General features: G+C 51.0%; 1 protein-coding gene across 1 annotated transcript in view; it reads right to left on the bottom strand.

Moving 5' to 3' along the window:
* The window catches only part of LOC106813632 (UBX domain-containing protein 11-like), a 15,209-nt gene extending 1,273 nt beyond the window's left edge, over positions 1–13,936 (bottom strand). The window contains exons 1-11 of the mRNA XM_014817815.1: positions 13,595–13,936; positions 11,412–11,470; positions 11,142–11,261; positions 10,633–10,727; positions 10,321–10,375; positions 9,693–9,899; positions 9,392–9,525; positions 2,780–2,908; positions 2,091–2,229; positions 983–1,151; positions 48–206 (exon numbers count right to left, since the gene is read on the bottom strand). Of these exons, the coding sequence (XP_014673301.1) occupies positions 48–206; positions 983–1,151; positions 2,091–2,229; positions 2,780–2,908; positions 9,392–9,525; positions 9,693–9,899; positions 10,321–10,375; positions 10,633–10,727; positions 11,142–11,261; positions 11,412–11,470; positions 13,595–13,647 (1,319 nt within the window). The 5' untranslated portion in view covers positions 13,648–13,936. The remainder of the gene's footprint in view (positions 1–47; positions 207–982; positions 1,152–2,090; positions 2,230–2,779; positions 2,909–9,391; positions 9,526–9,692; positions 9,900–10,320; positions 10,376–10,632; positions 10,728–11,141; positions 11,262–11,411; positions 11,471–13,594) is intronic.
* Between the last annotated feature and the right edge of the window lie 1,049 nt (positions 13,937–14,985).

Raw genomic sequence — 14,985 nt, forward strand, 5'->3', positions numbered from 1 at the left:
CGTCACCGTGCGACCCCCCTCCCCCCGCCACCAGCGTGCGTTCGTACCTCTGTGCGTCGAGGTGGCGTCGCAGCTGTCCCACGGTGTCACCGGGGAACATCTTGACGATGTACGTCTCGTTGCCTCGCTCCGACCTCACTCGCAGCGTGGTCAGCGGCTGCCCGGCACTGCCCGCCGTCCTGCTCCCGCCACCGGCCGACGTCACCCTGACAAACATAACGATAAACGTCACCAACTTTCTGGAAGGTGATATATGCTAACGTGATCCCGTGTATATTCTTGAATGTTTGCTGCAGCAGTTTTCTGTAATGGCTTTCCATTACGTTGCAACACTTGATTATAGCTAGACTTCTGTTCGATGCAATTGTCAAGGATCAATGATTATATCTTTAATGTCACAATGTTTGAGTAATGTCATGCTCCATGCTTAAAAATTACACATTTTACTGCTATTACCACTACCACGACAAATACCACTACCATTACCACGTACATCCACTCACGCTAACAGGACCACTAACATTTCCACTACCATTAGTACTACCACTAGGACTCCCAGTATTATTACCACTACCACTACCACTACCACTACCACTACCACTACCACTACCACTACCACTACTACTACCACTACTATTACCACTACCGCTACCATTACCACTACCACTACCATTACCACTACCACTACCACTACCACTACCACTACCACTACCACTACCACTACCACTACCACTACCACTACCACTAGCACTACCGCTAACAACACTACCATTCCTACTTCTATTATAAAACATCTTTACACTGGCGGCCTCACGGTGCGTGTGGTGCAATCCTGCAGGGATATGATATGTCCAGCAGGCGAACCGACAGGCGGGCAGATGAGTTGTAAGTGGGGCAGACAGATGTGCAAGCAAGCAGACGACAGGGCAGGTGGGCAGCCGCCAGGTTCGTGCGGTGACGACGTCAGCGAGCGTGCGCGTACCGTTGTTTCATCTCCGTGACGATGGGCGTCTCGACGACGGTGAACCTCCCGTCCGCCGCGTTCGGTCTCACCTGCTCCAAGATGGCCGACCGTATGTCAATGACCTTGCCGTCCTTGACGACCGTGCGTGGCAGCCTGTCACAGAACTGCTCGGCCGTGAGCCTAGGTCCTGCAAGAGCACATATCCCGAGGGTAAAACCCAGTGTTAAGTTAAGTTAAGTCGATTAAAGTCAAGTCAACATGTTGGACAACACATCCCAAGGTTGAAACCCAGTGTTAACAGCCCTCGACACTAACGGTTGTCTGATTGCCCGGGACAAGCGAAAGTCTATGTCGTACAAGTTATTCTCTTGGCTAGTTGCCTGATCGGACAACTGAAAGATTTCTAGTTATGTAATAACATCCTTTGAGCAAGGGCGCTATCGCACAACATCCTTACGTTATATTTTCGAACATCGCCAAAAAAAAGCTGCCCACAACACGTGTTACCCACGTCTGTGGCTGTGCACGGCGTGGCTGCGTACGTGCCTGCTGGCTGGGGCGGCATTGATTGAAGTACGGGTGGGGGCCGGAGGAGTGCACGATTGTTTCAGCCGCAAGGGGCATGTTCATTATTAAATATGTAGTGGGTGGGCACCGCTGGTATGAGAGATCGAGCGACAGCAAAACTATTTCCTGGAATTGAAGAAAAAGCTGCAACTCGGAATGACACACGAGTGTACCGGCACGTATAAATAAACGTTGTGTGAATTTCATTACGATTTTCCATGTATTATATATGTGTATATATATATATATATATATATAATATCAGAAGTAGATAATTGGGAATATAATAATATATATATATGTATTGGTATTGGGAATGCGCAACTTTTTCAGGGTGGCAGCACGGTCGCGGGTGTTAATGGCGCCGTTCCAATTTCGTAGTGTTGATGTATAATTAATTATAACAATTAAATTAGGTATCTGGTAACAAATACGTGTGGGTATAGACGATTTGTTATACAGTAAGTACAGTTGTATGCAGTAAAATCCTAAAGTCTAGTATCCCTTTAACTACAAGTACGATCGTATATATTACACGAGTTTTCGTTTGGCGACTTACTCGGCAGTTCGCTTGTTTCCCCCACGCATTCTAGTGGAGTCCATTTTGGAGGTTTCACAGGGGACAGCACCTGTCCCTCGCCGGGAAAGGCAGCGTTCCGCTGTCGCTCCTTGAACACCGTGTGGCGTCTGTCGGTCACCTAGTAAGGAACATCACACGTTCGCAACAATCCTATGATGCTACGCTGCAATAATCCTTAGATTCATCTCTCCTTTCTATTCCATCGCATACGCAACCCGACACACACGGGAGAGTATGAAGCCACGACCCACTACCTTTGTACATGTGCGTGCGTGCGTGCGTGCGTGCGTGCGTGGATCAGTATTATGATCAGGATTATGATCAGGATCAGGATTAGGATCAGGATTAGGATCAGAATTAGGATCAGGATTAGGATCAGGATCAGGATCAGGATCAGGATTATGATCAGGATCAGGATTAGGATCAGGATTAGGATCAGGATTAGGATCAGGATTAGGATCAGGATCAGGATTATGATCAGGATTATGATCAGGATCAGGATCAGAATCAAGATCAGGATTAGGGATCAGGTACTTCAGCGATATAGGATCATCGGATTAGAGATCAAGTTGCGATCAGAGATCAGGATATACAGATTAGGCATTATAGTGATAATAGCGATCATGGACACACATTTGGATTGTGATTAAGGATCAGGATCACCTCACCTTGATCGGCACGCCATCGGGATATGCGGCCTGGAGTTCCATCGGGAAGTATCCGTCCATGAGGTCCTGCAGGCACCCCCGCGTGCTCGCCTCGTCGACGCTCCGGAATGGTCCAGAGACATCAGGATGCGTTCGCGAACAGCGTTAGCGGAATCGGATCCGGAACCTGGAACCCCGGAGAGAGAATTGGTGAACGCATTGATCGGATCATTCAGATGCGCCAGGCAGAAAGATTCGCGCTCTTTTATTCTCTCTTCCTTCTCGTCTTCGCTTCTTTCATCTTCTCATCTTTCTCTTTTGTCTTTCTCCTTCCGCCCATAGGGATGCAAGCTGGATCGGAAAGCAAATACCCAAGCTGCTATTTCTCGCATACAGGGTTCTTCACTTCATTTTCTTGCGTGAACTCGAAAATTCTTTCGACAAACCCCCCCCCCGCCCCGCGCGACGTTTGCCAGTAGCTTTTTCTCCAATTCTAAACGAGAGTCTTCCAAAAGAGTATTTTCCAAAATTTTAGGTCCTCAGTTTTCATAGGCAGGTCTAGCTGTGGGAATCGTCAATTGGTCGCGCCGGTCTGCGCCTGCTGGGTTTGTCCTAGAGTCGCACTCCCACTACCCTTAAGTCTCGCTACCCCCTACCTTAAGTCTCGCACCACGACCACTAAGGTCGTCGCACACCACCTAAGTCGCGCACCCACCTACCCCTAAGATAGCGCACCCACCTACCTAAGTCAGCGGCATCTGCCTACCCTAAGTCGGCGCACCCCCTACCCTGAAGTCGCGCACCCCTTACCTAAGTCGGTCTGCCTACCCTAAGTCGCGCACCCACCTACCCTAAGTCGCGCACCCACCTACCCTAAGTCGCGCACCCACCTACCCCGAAGTCGGCGCACCCACTACCCTAGTCAGGCCGCATCCCACCTACCTGAAGTCGCGCACCACCATCCTAAGTCTTCGCAGCCAGCATTACCTAAGTCTCGCATTCTGCTACCCTAAAGTCGCCGCACCACCTACCTAAGATCGCGCACCCACCTACCGAGTCGGGCGAATCTGCCTACCGTTAAGTCGCGCATCCCACCTACCCTTAGTCGCGAACCACCTACCCTAGTCGCGCATCTGCCTACCTAAGTCGCGCGCACCCACCTACTTAAGTCTCGCACCCACTATCCTAGTCGCCGCACCACCTACCCTCAGTACGCACTCTGCCTACCTAAGTCGCACACCCACCTTACCCTAAGTCAGCGCACCACCGTACCCTAAGTCGCGCACCCACCTACCCTAAAGTCTCGCACCCACCTACCCTAAGTCGCGCACCCACCTACCCTAGTCGGCGCACCCACTACCTAAGTCGCGCTACCAAACCTGACTAAGGTCGCCGCACCAACCCTACCTAAGTCCGCGCCACCCACCTACCCTAAGTACGACGCACCACCTTACCTGTAAGTCGCAGCACCCCCTACCCTACAGTCGGCGAATTTCTGCCTACCCTAAGTCGCGCACCCACCTACCCTAAGTCGCAGCACCACCCTTACTTATAGTCTCGCCTCAACTTTACCCTAAGTCGCGCAACCCACCTACTCCTAAGTCGCGACGGTCTGCACTAACTAAGTCGCAGACGCCCAGCTACCTAAGTCGCAACGCATCTGCCTACCCGCTAAGTTCGCGCACCACCTACCTAAAGTCGCGCACACCAACCTACCCTAGTCGCGCACCCAACCTACCCTAAGTGCGCGCATCTGCTACCCTAAAGTCTCGCACCACACCTTAGCCCGTAAGTCGGCCGCGCCCACCTACCCTAAGTCCGCGCCAACCCACCTCACCCTAAGTCCGCGTCATCTGCCTACCCTAAAGTCGCGCACGCCACCTACCTTAAGCTCCGCACACACCTACCCCCTACGTCGCCGCCACCGACCTACCCTAAGTCGCGCACTCTGCCCCCTAACCCTAAGTCGCGCACCGACCTCTACCCTAGAGTCGCGCACACTACCCTAAAAGTCGCGATCCCACCTACCCCTATAGTCGAGCGCAGACCACCTCCTTAAGATCGCGCACCACCTACCCTAAGTCCGGCAATCTGAACTACCCTAAGTCGCGCACCCACCCTACCCCCTAAGTCGGCACCCACCTACCTAAGTCTCGCACCCACCTACCCTAAGTCGCGCACCCACCATACCTAGTCGCGCATCTGCGTAACGGCTAAGGTCGCGCGCCACATACGCCTAAGTCGCGCATCTGCCTAACCACTAAGTCGCGCACCCACCTACACCTGAGTCGCGCACCACCTCCCTAAGTCGCGGCACCCACCTTACCTAAAGTACGCGCATTCGGCTACATAAAGCTTCTCGCACCCAACCTACCCTAAGCTCGGCCGCGCCCACTCCTAAGTCGCGCAACCCACCTACTAAGTCGCGCATCTGCCTACCCTAAGTCGCGCACCCACCTACCCTAAGTCTCGCACCCACCTGACAACCTAAGTACCGGCGCAGCCACACTACCCAAGTCAGCGCATCCTGCCTGACCCTAAGTCGGCGCACCACGCTACCTTAAGTCTCGCCACCCCCTACCCTACGTCGCGCAACCCCTACCTAAGTCGCCGCATCTGCCTAACCCTAAGTCTCGAACCACCTACCTAAGTCGCGCACCCACCTACCCTAAGTCGCGCATCTGCCTACCCTAAGTCGCGCACCCACCTACCCTAAGTCTCGCACCCACCTACCCTAAGTCGCGCATCTGCCTACCCTAAGTCGCGCACCCACCTACCCTAAGTTCGCGCGCCCACCTACCCTTAAGTCGCGCATCCCACCTACCTAATGTCGCGCATTCTGACCCTACCCTAAGCTCGCAGCAGCCCACCTAGACCCTAAGTCCGCGCCACCACCTACCCATAAGATCGCGCCACCCCTAACCCTTAAGTCGCGCACCCCACCATACCCTAAGTCGCGCCCCAGCCATACCCTAAGCTCGGATCTGACCTTACCCTAGTTTCGCCGCACCCACCTACCCTTACAGCTCGGCGCCCACCACCCTTAGTCGCGCACCCACCACTACACTAAGTCGCCGCATCTGCCGTACCTAAGTCGCGCACCACTTACCCTAAGTCCGCACCACCTACCTTAAGTCGCGCATCTGTTACCCTAAGTCTGCACCCACCTCCCTAAGTCCGCACCCACGTACCCATAACTGCGCAGTCCCATCCTACCTAAGTCTCGCACCCAACCTATCGCCTAAGTCTCGCACCCACTACCTAAGTCGCGGCGCCCACCTACTCTAAGTCGCGGCCCACCTACCAAGATCGCGATCTGCTAACCTAAAGTCGCGCACCATCCTACCCTAATGTCTTCGCACCACCTACCCTAATGTCGCGCACCCACCTACTTCAAGTCTCGCACCCCCTACCCTAAAGGTCGCGCGCCCCACCTACCTTAAGTTCTTCGCAACCCACCTAAAACCCCATAGTTGCGCGCCCACCTAACCCTAAGGTCTCAACACCCACCATTACACTAAGTTCGCGGCGCCACCTACCCTAAGTTGCGACACCTCCTACAACGTCTCGCACCCACCTTACCCTAGTCGGCGAACCCTTACCCTAAGTCGCGCACACCACCTTACCCATAAAGTCTGCGCACCCACCGTACCTACGGTCGCGCCCACCAACGCTACCCTAAGTCTCGCACCCACCTACCCTAAGTCGCGCACCCACCTACCCTAAGTCGCGCAAATTATTGGCTACTAAGTTCTCACGCACCCACTACCTAGTCGCACCCACTACCCTAAGTCGCGCATCTGCCTACCCTAAGTCGCGCGCCCACCTACCCTAAGTCGCGCATCTGCCTACCCTAAGTCGCGCACCCACCTACCCTAAGTCGCGCACCCACCTACCTAGCGTCCGGCGCATCTGCCGTACCCTAAGTCGCGGCGCACATACCCTAAGTTGCGCATCTGCCCTAGCCCTAAGTCTCGCACGCACCTAACCCTAAGTCGCGGCAATCTGCCTCGCCTGTGCTCGCGCCACCTGACCTAAGTTCTCGCACCCAGCTACCTAAGGTCTCCGACCACCTACCCTCAGTCAGCGCACCCAACCTACCCTAAGTCGGCAGCACCGCACCTACCCATAGACTCAGCCGCATCTGCCTAACCCTAAGTCGCGACACTCTGCCTACCTAAGTCGCGCACCCACTCTACCCAAGTTCGGGCATCTGCCCTACCCTACAGTCGCGATCTGCCATACGCATAAGTCTGCACCACCTACCTAAGTTCTCGGCCCCACCTACCTAAGATCGGCGCCACCTACCCTAAAGTGCCGCACCCACTCCCTAAGCTAGCGCATCTTGCTAACCTAAGTCGCGCACCACCTACCTAAGTCTCGCCCCCCACCTACCGCTAAGATCGCGCACCCACCTACCGCCTAAAGTCTCGACACCCACCTACCTTAAAGGTCTCCGCACCACTACCCTAAGTCGCCGCAACCACCCTTACCCGAGCTCGCGCACCACCGTACCCTAAGTTCGGGCAACCACCTTACCCTATAGTCGACGCAATCGTCTGTCCTACCATAAGTCGCCGCACCCCCTACCCTAAGTCGCGCCCCAACTACCCTAAGTCTTGCGCATTCTGGCTACTTAAGTCTCGCACCACCACTATCCCCTTAAGAGCGCACCCACTACCTAATGTCGCCGCACCCACTACTTAAAGTCTGCACCACCGTACCCTAGTTCGCGCATCCACCTAACTATTACAGTCTCGCACACACCTATCCCTAAGTTTCGAGACACTCATACCCTCAGAGTTCGCGGCATCTGCCTACGCGTAAGTCGGCGACCCACCTACCCTAAGTCGCGCACCCACCTACCCTAAGTCTCGCACCCACCTACCCTAAGTCGCGCACCCACCTACCCTAAGTCTCGCACCCACCTACCCTAAGTTCGCGCACCACCTCCCTAAGTCGCGCACCACCTACCCGAAGTCTCGCACTCCACCTAGCCACTAAGTCGACACCCATACCCTAAGCTCGCACCCAGCCTACCCTAGTCTGCACCACCTACCGTAAGTCGCGCAGCACCTACCCCTAGTCGCGCATCTGTCCTGACCTAACGTCTCGCAACCCACTACCCTAAGATCGCGCAACCCCAACTAGCCTAAGTCCTGCACGCCACCTCCTTAAGAATCAGCGCATCTGCTACCCTAAGTCTCGCACGCCACCTACCTACCGTCTCGCACCCCCCTACAGCTTACAGTCTCAGCACCACCTCCCTAGTCGTCGCACCCACCTACCCTAGTCGCGACACCCACCTACCTTAAAGCTCGCCGCATCCTGGCCTACCCGTAAGTCCAGCGCGACAGTACCCTAAGTCGCCGATCTGCGCATACCTAAGTCCGCCGCCAACCTTACCTAAGTCGCGCATTCTGCCTACCCTAAGTCTCGCACACCACATACTAATGCTCGCGCACCCCTACCTAAGTCGCGCATCTGCTAGCCTAAGTTCGCCGCACCCACTCCTAAGTCGCGCATTTCTGGCCATACCCTAAAGTCGCGCGCCCACCTACCCTAAAGTCGCGCAGTACCTGCCCGTACCTAAGTCTCGAACACCTACCCTATTTCGCACCCACTACCCTAAAGTTTGCGCACCAACCTACACTTACAGTTCTCGCATCAGCCTACCTAGTCTCGCACCCCTTACCTAAGTCTCGACCACCATACCCTTAAGTCTCGGCACCACCTACCTAAAGTCACGCATCTCCGCCTACCCTAAGTTCGATCTGCCTACCTAAGTCGCGGCACCAGTACCCTAAAAGTCGCGCACGCACCTACCCTAAGTCGCGCCACCTACCCTAAGTCGCGCACCACGCTACCCTAATGTCTCGCACCCACCTACCTAAGGTCGCGCATTCTCGTTTCCCTAAGTCGCGACCCACCTACCCCTAAGTCGCGCACCCCACCTACCCTAAGTCGCGCACCCACCTACCCTAAGTCTCGCACCATACCCTAAGTCTCGCACCACCTACCTAAGTCTCGCATCTGCTGACCATAACGTCTCGCAACCCACCTACCTAAGTCTCGCATCTGCCCTTCCATAAGTCTCGTACCCCTACCTGACCAACGTCGCGCACCCACCTCCCTAAGTCGCCGGCACCCACGTTACCCCAGAGTTCGCAACTCTAAGGTCGGCGCATCTGCTTATCCAAGTCGGCGCACACTACCCGTTAAGTCCGCGCACGCACGTAACCCTAAGGTCGCGCATCACCATCGTTACCCTAAGTCTCGCCCACCACCTAAGTACTCGCACCAACTTACCCTAAAGTCTAGAATCTGCCTACATTATAGTCTCGCCACCCACCGTTACCCTAAAGAATCGCGCACCCACCTGACCTTAAGTCTACGCACCCACGCTACCCTAAGGTCGCGCACCCACCTTACCCTTAAGTCGCGCACCACCTCCTAAGTCGCGCACCACCTCCCCTAAGTGCTCGCACCGCACCTACTAAGTCGACGTCACCACTACCCTAAGTAGGCACACCACCTAACCTAAGTGCGCACCAGCCTACCTGTAAAGTCTCAGCACCCACTACCCTAAGTCTCGCATCTGCCTACTCATTAAGTTCATCGCACCACCTTTACCTTAGAATCGTTGCTGCCGGTCTCGGTCTGCTGCACCTTCGACACTCCGTCGCCCGCCAACACGTTCAGGTCGTCGACGTTGCGGAGGATGAGGTCGTAATCGACTCGAAATGCCGCCGTCCCCGCCGACGATGCTGCAACGTGTTCGTGCAACATTGATGAGTTCGTAATCGAGGGAGGGGGGCCGCCCGCGATCGTCTCTCATGAATAAGTCATACGGATCCTAATGCGCATGAATCTTTCACGATTGCAAGGCTGTTTGACCCAGACAGACTCACTACAGACGAACCCTTGCACCTACCTTGGTTCCAGGGGCGTCCCTGGCAACGAACAGGTGTCTTTTTTGCCTCCTCCTCCTCTTCCTCCTCTTCGTCTGTGCTGTCGTGTGCCTCGTCGCCCACCCATATCATTCCGTAGTCATTAAGGAACGCTTCCATCTCTGACACGTGGTGTTGTAGCAAGGCGCACTTTTTCTCGAGAGCCGAGATGATTTTAGACGAGGAAGAGGCTGTGGATGATAGACGGTGAGAAGTGAAGCCACGGGGACAATATTAGAGTCTGTCTCAATGTCTGCCTGTTTGGCTTCTTATCTGCTGCTGTTTTGTCATCTATCTATGTCTATGTCTGTGTACAGTGTGTGCATACTTGCATGTCTGTCTGTCTCTCTTACACGCTTCACCGGTAATCTCTCATTCGATCTTGCCAGCTGTCATTTTACCTGTCAGTTTTTCGGCCGATATGTCGTGTTTCATTTCGATTAATCACAGCGATGTAGCGTGCATTGCTTCAATCTCACCATGCTGGCTTCACTTATCAACGTAATACTAACACAAAGGAGTTCGATATAAATCAATGCTGACATTAACGCTGAATGTTACAAGTTTCCAAGTAGAATTCACTTATCAATTCGATGTTTATCAACTACATACCTTTAGGTCGTCCTGCAGCCGTTATTTTTTCTTCCAGTGAATTGATTTTCGCATCCTACAATATGAAGTAATAGCGCACTGGCACAAACTAAGAATCAAACATCATTGCATAGCTTGACTACAACATTCAGCTTATAGCAAAATAAAACAAAATACGCAGACTTCTTTCTTTATATATTAGACAAAGCACACTCAGCTAAAACAATTAAGCACTGACATTCTACGTGTGTATCATTCCATGTGCTTTTCATTTCATGTGACAGTATTGTCACATATTACACACATATCTAGGCGTTTTAAACTAGTTAGTACCTTTTCTACAATATCTCTACTTTGAGATTGAAGTCTGGATTCCAATTCTCCCAGCCTCTTCATCATGGCCTTCATCAGTTGCATATCATTTGGAACTTTATAAAACATGCATGAAATGAATGTATGCACACCTTTGTATGCAATATATATTAGCACATCTATATCCATAGCCATGTGAATACTGCACAAAAGCCTGCAAGTTCATGCATGATGTGTGGGAATAGCTAGTTCCTACGCAACTCATCGTTAGTATAGCTGATAGGGTCTATATCCCCCAGGGTACTGCCGGAACGTACCCTGGTACTAAATACTACTATCTAATATGCCGGACCGTACCTCGTCTACTCCACTAACGAGTCTAGGGAGTCGCCCACGCCTACTCCCTAACCCTAACTCTAACTCTAACCCTAAACCTAACCATATCAGCTAGATAGTTACCAGGGTACGTTCCGGCAGTACCCTGGGGGACATAGACCCTATGAGCGTTAGTATATATACACTGTGATTACCTTGTTCACTTGCTTGTCTTGCCAACGCCATCACTTCTCCTACCCTTGCTGCAGTTTTGGGCTTTGTATTTGGGGCAGTGTTTGATATCTGAGGAGCTGTGCGACTTGTTGCAGTCTCGGCTAAGAGATGTAAAAGGACAGGTACTGGGAACACAGATTCGGTAAATGACGGAAAACATATATATATATAGCATGGGAACCATAACCATAGGAGAAGTGCATCACATGATGTGTTTCTGAACATGCCAAAAAAAACTTATTTATATTTACCAGTCGGGTAGATGGTGTGTTTACATGATCGAAAAGGTACGTTTCTTCCCTTTCCATCCCTAATAAAATAATTGATACAACCACTTTGTACGCATTCGATTTTCCAATCTTGATCTTTGATTCATGCAATATTACTTCACACATGCATGAAACTGAAAGCATTTTTAAATACGGCTGTCTGTGATGACAGTGTAACAATTTCATTACTAATACTATCAATCACTTTCCAATCATATAAGATTATCAATCCTTATGATTATCTTATGTAGCGGTGGCACCGGACCCTCGGGTTCCTAGCAGGGTGGCTCCCTGGGAACCGGAGTGTGGGTGATCCGTGTTTGTGATTGTATAATTATTTGTGATGTCTGCTGTTTATTATAGTGTGCGTTTTCGTGGTGTTTTGCCGGCTCATCAATTAACGATGTAGATAGTCGAGTCCCTACATTGGGGCAGTTATGTTGGGTTAGCCACCCCCTCTAGCGGCCGTGAGTGGCGCGGGCCGTGTGAACAACTAGGGTAGTGCCGTGTGGAGACACGGTACGCAGTTCGGCTCGGGAATCGGTTGAGGGAGAACTTGTAGTTCAGTTCGTCCCGGTAGCCGAGTGAGGGAGGACTCGTCAGGTAGTATGTGTAGTCGCGTTCACTCCGTGCTTATGCATGGTGTGGAGTGGCCTGTGAGCTGTGTGTGTGGCGGGTATGGTGACAGTTAGCATACGAGTACCCGAGGTACTGTATGGTCACGGGTGTTTGGCGTGTGCCTTGCCTCAGGGGTGAGAGAGACAGGCGCGTCGGTTAATTGGTGAGTAGGCACTGTCGTATTGTCCTGTTGTTGTTGTGGGGCGAGTAAATAATACAGTACTAGTAGTAGTCGAATATTAAATAGGTTGGTTTAATATTCCTAGACTAGAGTACGGGTATTGAGAAGTATTAACTGTCGTGCACGGCTGCACGGGAGAAGAGGCCGCCGGTTACTGTAGGCCTTTGCCCGGCTGCGTTCATAGTTCATTCTATTTGTTTAACCTCTGTGCTTACCCTAGCTGGGTATGCACTTGTTATTCAACGTAACGTAAGGCCGGCAGGCAGGGGTGGGGTTACCCCGTTGTGGTGTCTGTGGTGTGTGTCGCCCCTCGTCTGGCATGGTTAACTAACTCCACGACGCACCGAACCGGAACACGGCGGAACAGGTTATTGCGGGAGCGCAGTAGCACTGGGGCGCTCGAGTGGCTAGCGGGGTCCGGGTGGCGACGATACTGCCCGTTCAACGCCTCCGGGCACAACAGCTGAGTGAAAGACCTAAGGTTGTGTGCTAGTCACTAAGTGTCGACCGGTGGCGCCATCGGGTGTCGCCGGGAGACACGAAACGCTACACAATCATGTAATCGCAGTGTACTACGATCCATTAGACATATTACAGTTGTTACGCAAGTACGGCCACAAGCATACAGGGTCAAGTCTACTTTACTGACCCACAATCCGTAATGACACAGTGCACGTAGTTATGTGTCGACTGAACTGGGGAATGGGGTTCTAAAAAGTAGACAGCTGCCTGCACGTAATTGTCATGATTTATCAATCAATAATCACTAGTAGTAGTACTATAGCTCTAGTACTATAGCCCGCGGATCGCTGCCGCAGGGCTATAGCACATTCTGCCATAGATGTAATCTAAGCAAATGGTCCAACTGATGTGACCAAAAATTTATCCCCAAAACGTAAAATGATCGGGCTTTTTAACACTTATCTATCAACATGGACATCTCACCTATCTTTTTGAACACTTCCACAACTTTACACCAGGTATTTATGCTGTTATTCCTCAAAGTCTTAGCACTGAAGAGTCACGCGTGCACACATAAGCAGAGCAACCGCATTTGAAAACAAAACACCAGTAGTGCTAAGACTTTGAGGAATAACAGCATAAATACCTGGTGTAAAGTTGTGGAAGTGTTCAAAAAGATAGGTGAGATGTCCATGTTGATAGATAAGTGTTAAAAAGCCCGATCATTTTACGTTTTGGGGATATATTTTTGGTCACATCAGTTGGACCATTTGCTTAGATTACATCTATGGCAGAATGTGCTATAGCCCTGCGGCAGCGATCCGCGGGCTATAGTACTACTACTACTCTATAGTTACTAGTACTAGTAGTAGTAACAGTATCTTTCACTACAAGTAAAACTTACCTAATTGGTAAAGATGACTGTCTTTTCTTGAGACTTACTAAAGGAGAGCTCATTTCGTGTCTTGGACTGAACAGTGAACAAGCTTAGCCTTATTGAGAGTGAGATTTATATATCATATGTGAGATTCAGAATCAGTCAGTGACCAAGAGTGAAATAGCCACCCTAACTTCGGCTTGGTTTTCGTCCGAATAGCTCAACCTTTAGCCGTACGTTTTTAGTTCAGTTCTTCTTTGTAAGCTGTAGCACATGCTGAAGTCAGTTTTCATCCATTGATATGTTGTTTGTCCCGTGTAGCAAGGGAAAAGCCACGGGTATTACGTCTCTAGTCATAGCGATTTGTTTACGTTCATCGCCATGGTACGTGTGCGTGTGTGCAGAGTATGTGTAGCAGGTAGCATCACGCTGCGGCAGGAAATCGCAACTACGCAGTTTCCGTGACGTCATCATAGTACCCAACAGCCATCCGAGTAGAGGATTAAAACTTTGCATAAACTACAGGGAAAGTGCAATAAAAGTTTACTAGGCGTGAAAATTTGATCCGTAATGTGCAGATTCTGTGAGCCCGTGGTCTTATTATGTGGTGGATTCAATCAAGCCTGCTGAAAGATGTCGCAAGTAGAAGGATTCTCAGGTTTGTGTTTGCCGTTGTTTTGCTTATCACTAAAATCAGTGTTTGTCATAAACAGTGAGAGTACATATTACTTAACAGTGTGAGATTTCTCATTGCATTTCAATGGTAAGATGATTGGTTATATTATATGTTCATTTACTGTATACATGTAACTATTAGAAATGAACACAGTACCGGTACGTCATTAGTTTCTGTATTTCGGCATTCCCACAAATATATACAGATTACATTTACAGTGCATTGCACAGAGTCAGAGACTAGTTAGTCAGTACAGACTACAGTAGTCAGTACACTGTACAGTGTACTGTAGCGCTAATACTATAGCCCGCGGATAGCTGCGGCAGCTATCCGCGGGTTATAGTACTAGAGCTAAGTGTACTGTAGCGCGTAGGACTTTCACTAAAGTACCCTACATGTTATATCATGTAATCCTACCCTAGAAGAGGTATGCCATGAGGTTGTGTTTTAGTCAGTATAAACTTTACAGCGTGGCAGAGTTCAGTGATATTATAGTAGTAGCCGTAGGGCTAGACAGTACATAGTAGTAGTGGGTCATGGTAAAGCTAATCTGTACGCTCACGCAGGGTGCTTATTGTCACAAACTACATGTAATCAACGCCGTGGTGCCAGCATTGTCGTTTTTACTGTGTCAGTGTGTGGTTATTAGTGAATGCGTGAAATGCCTAGAGTACTAATTAGTAAGTCAAGTACTTTCACTACCATAGTCTGATTTGGAAGGGCCCACAAGTTTTATAGTTAA

Source organism: Priapulus caudatus, unplaced genomic scaffold (assembly GCF_000485595.1).
Source record: "Priapulus caudatus unplaced genomic scaffold, Priapulus_caudatus-5.0.1 Scaffold802, whole genome shotgun sequence".
Lineage (NCBI taxonomy): Eukaryota > Metazoa > Priapulida > Priapulimorpha > Priapulimorphida > Priapulidae > Priapulus > Priapulus caudatus.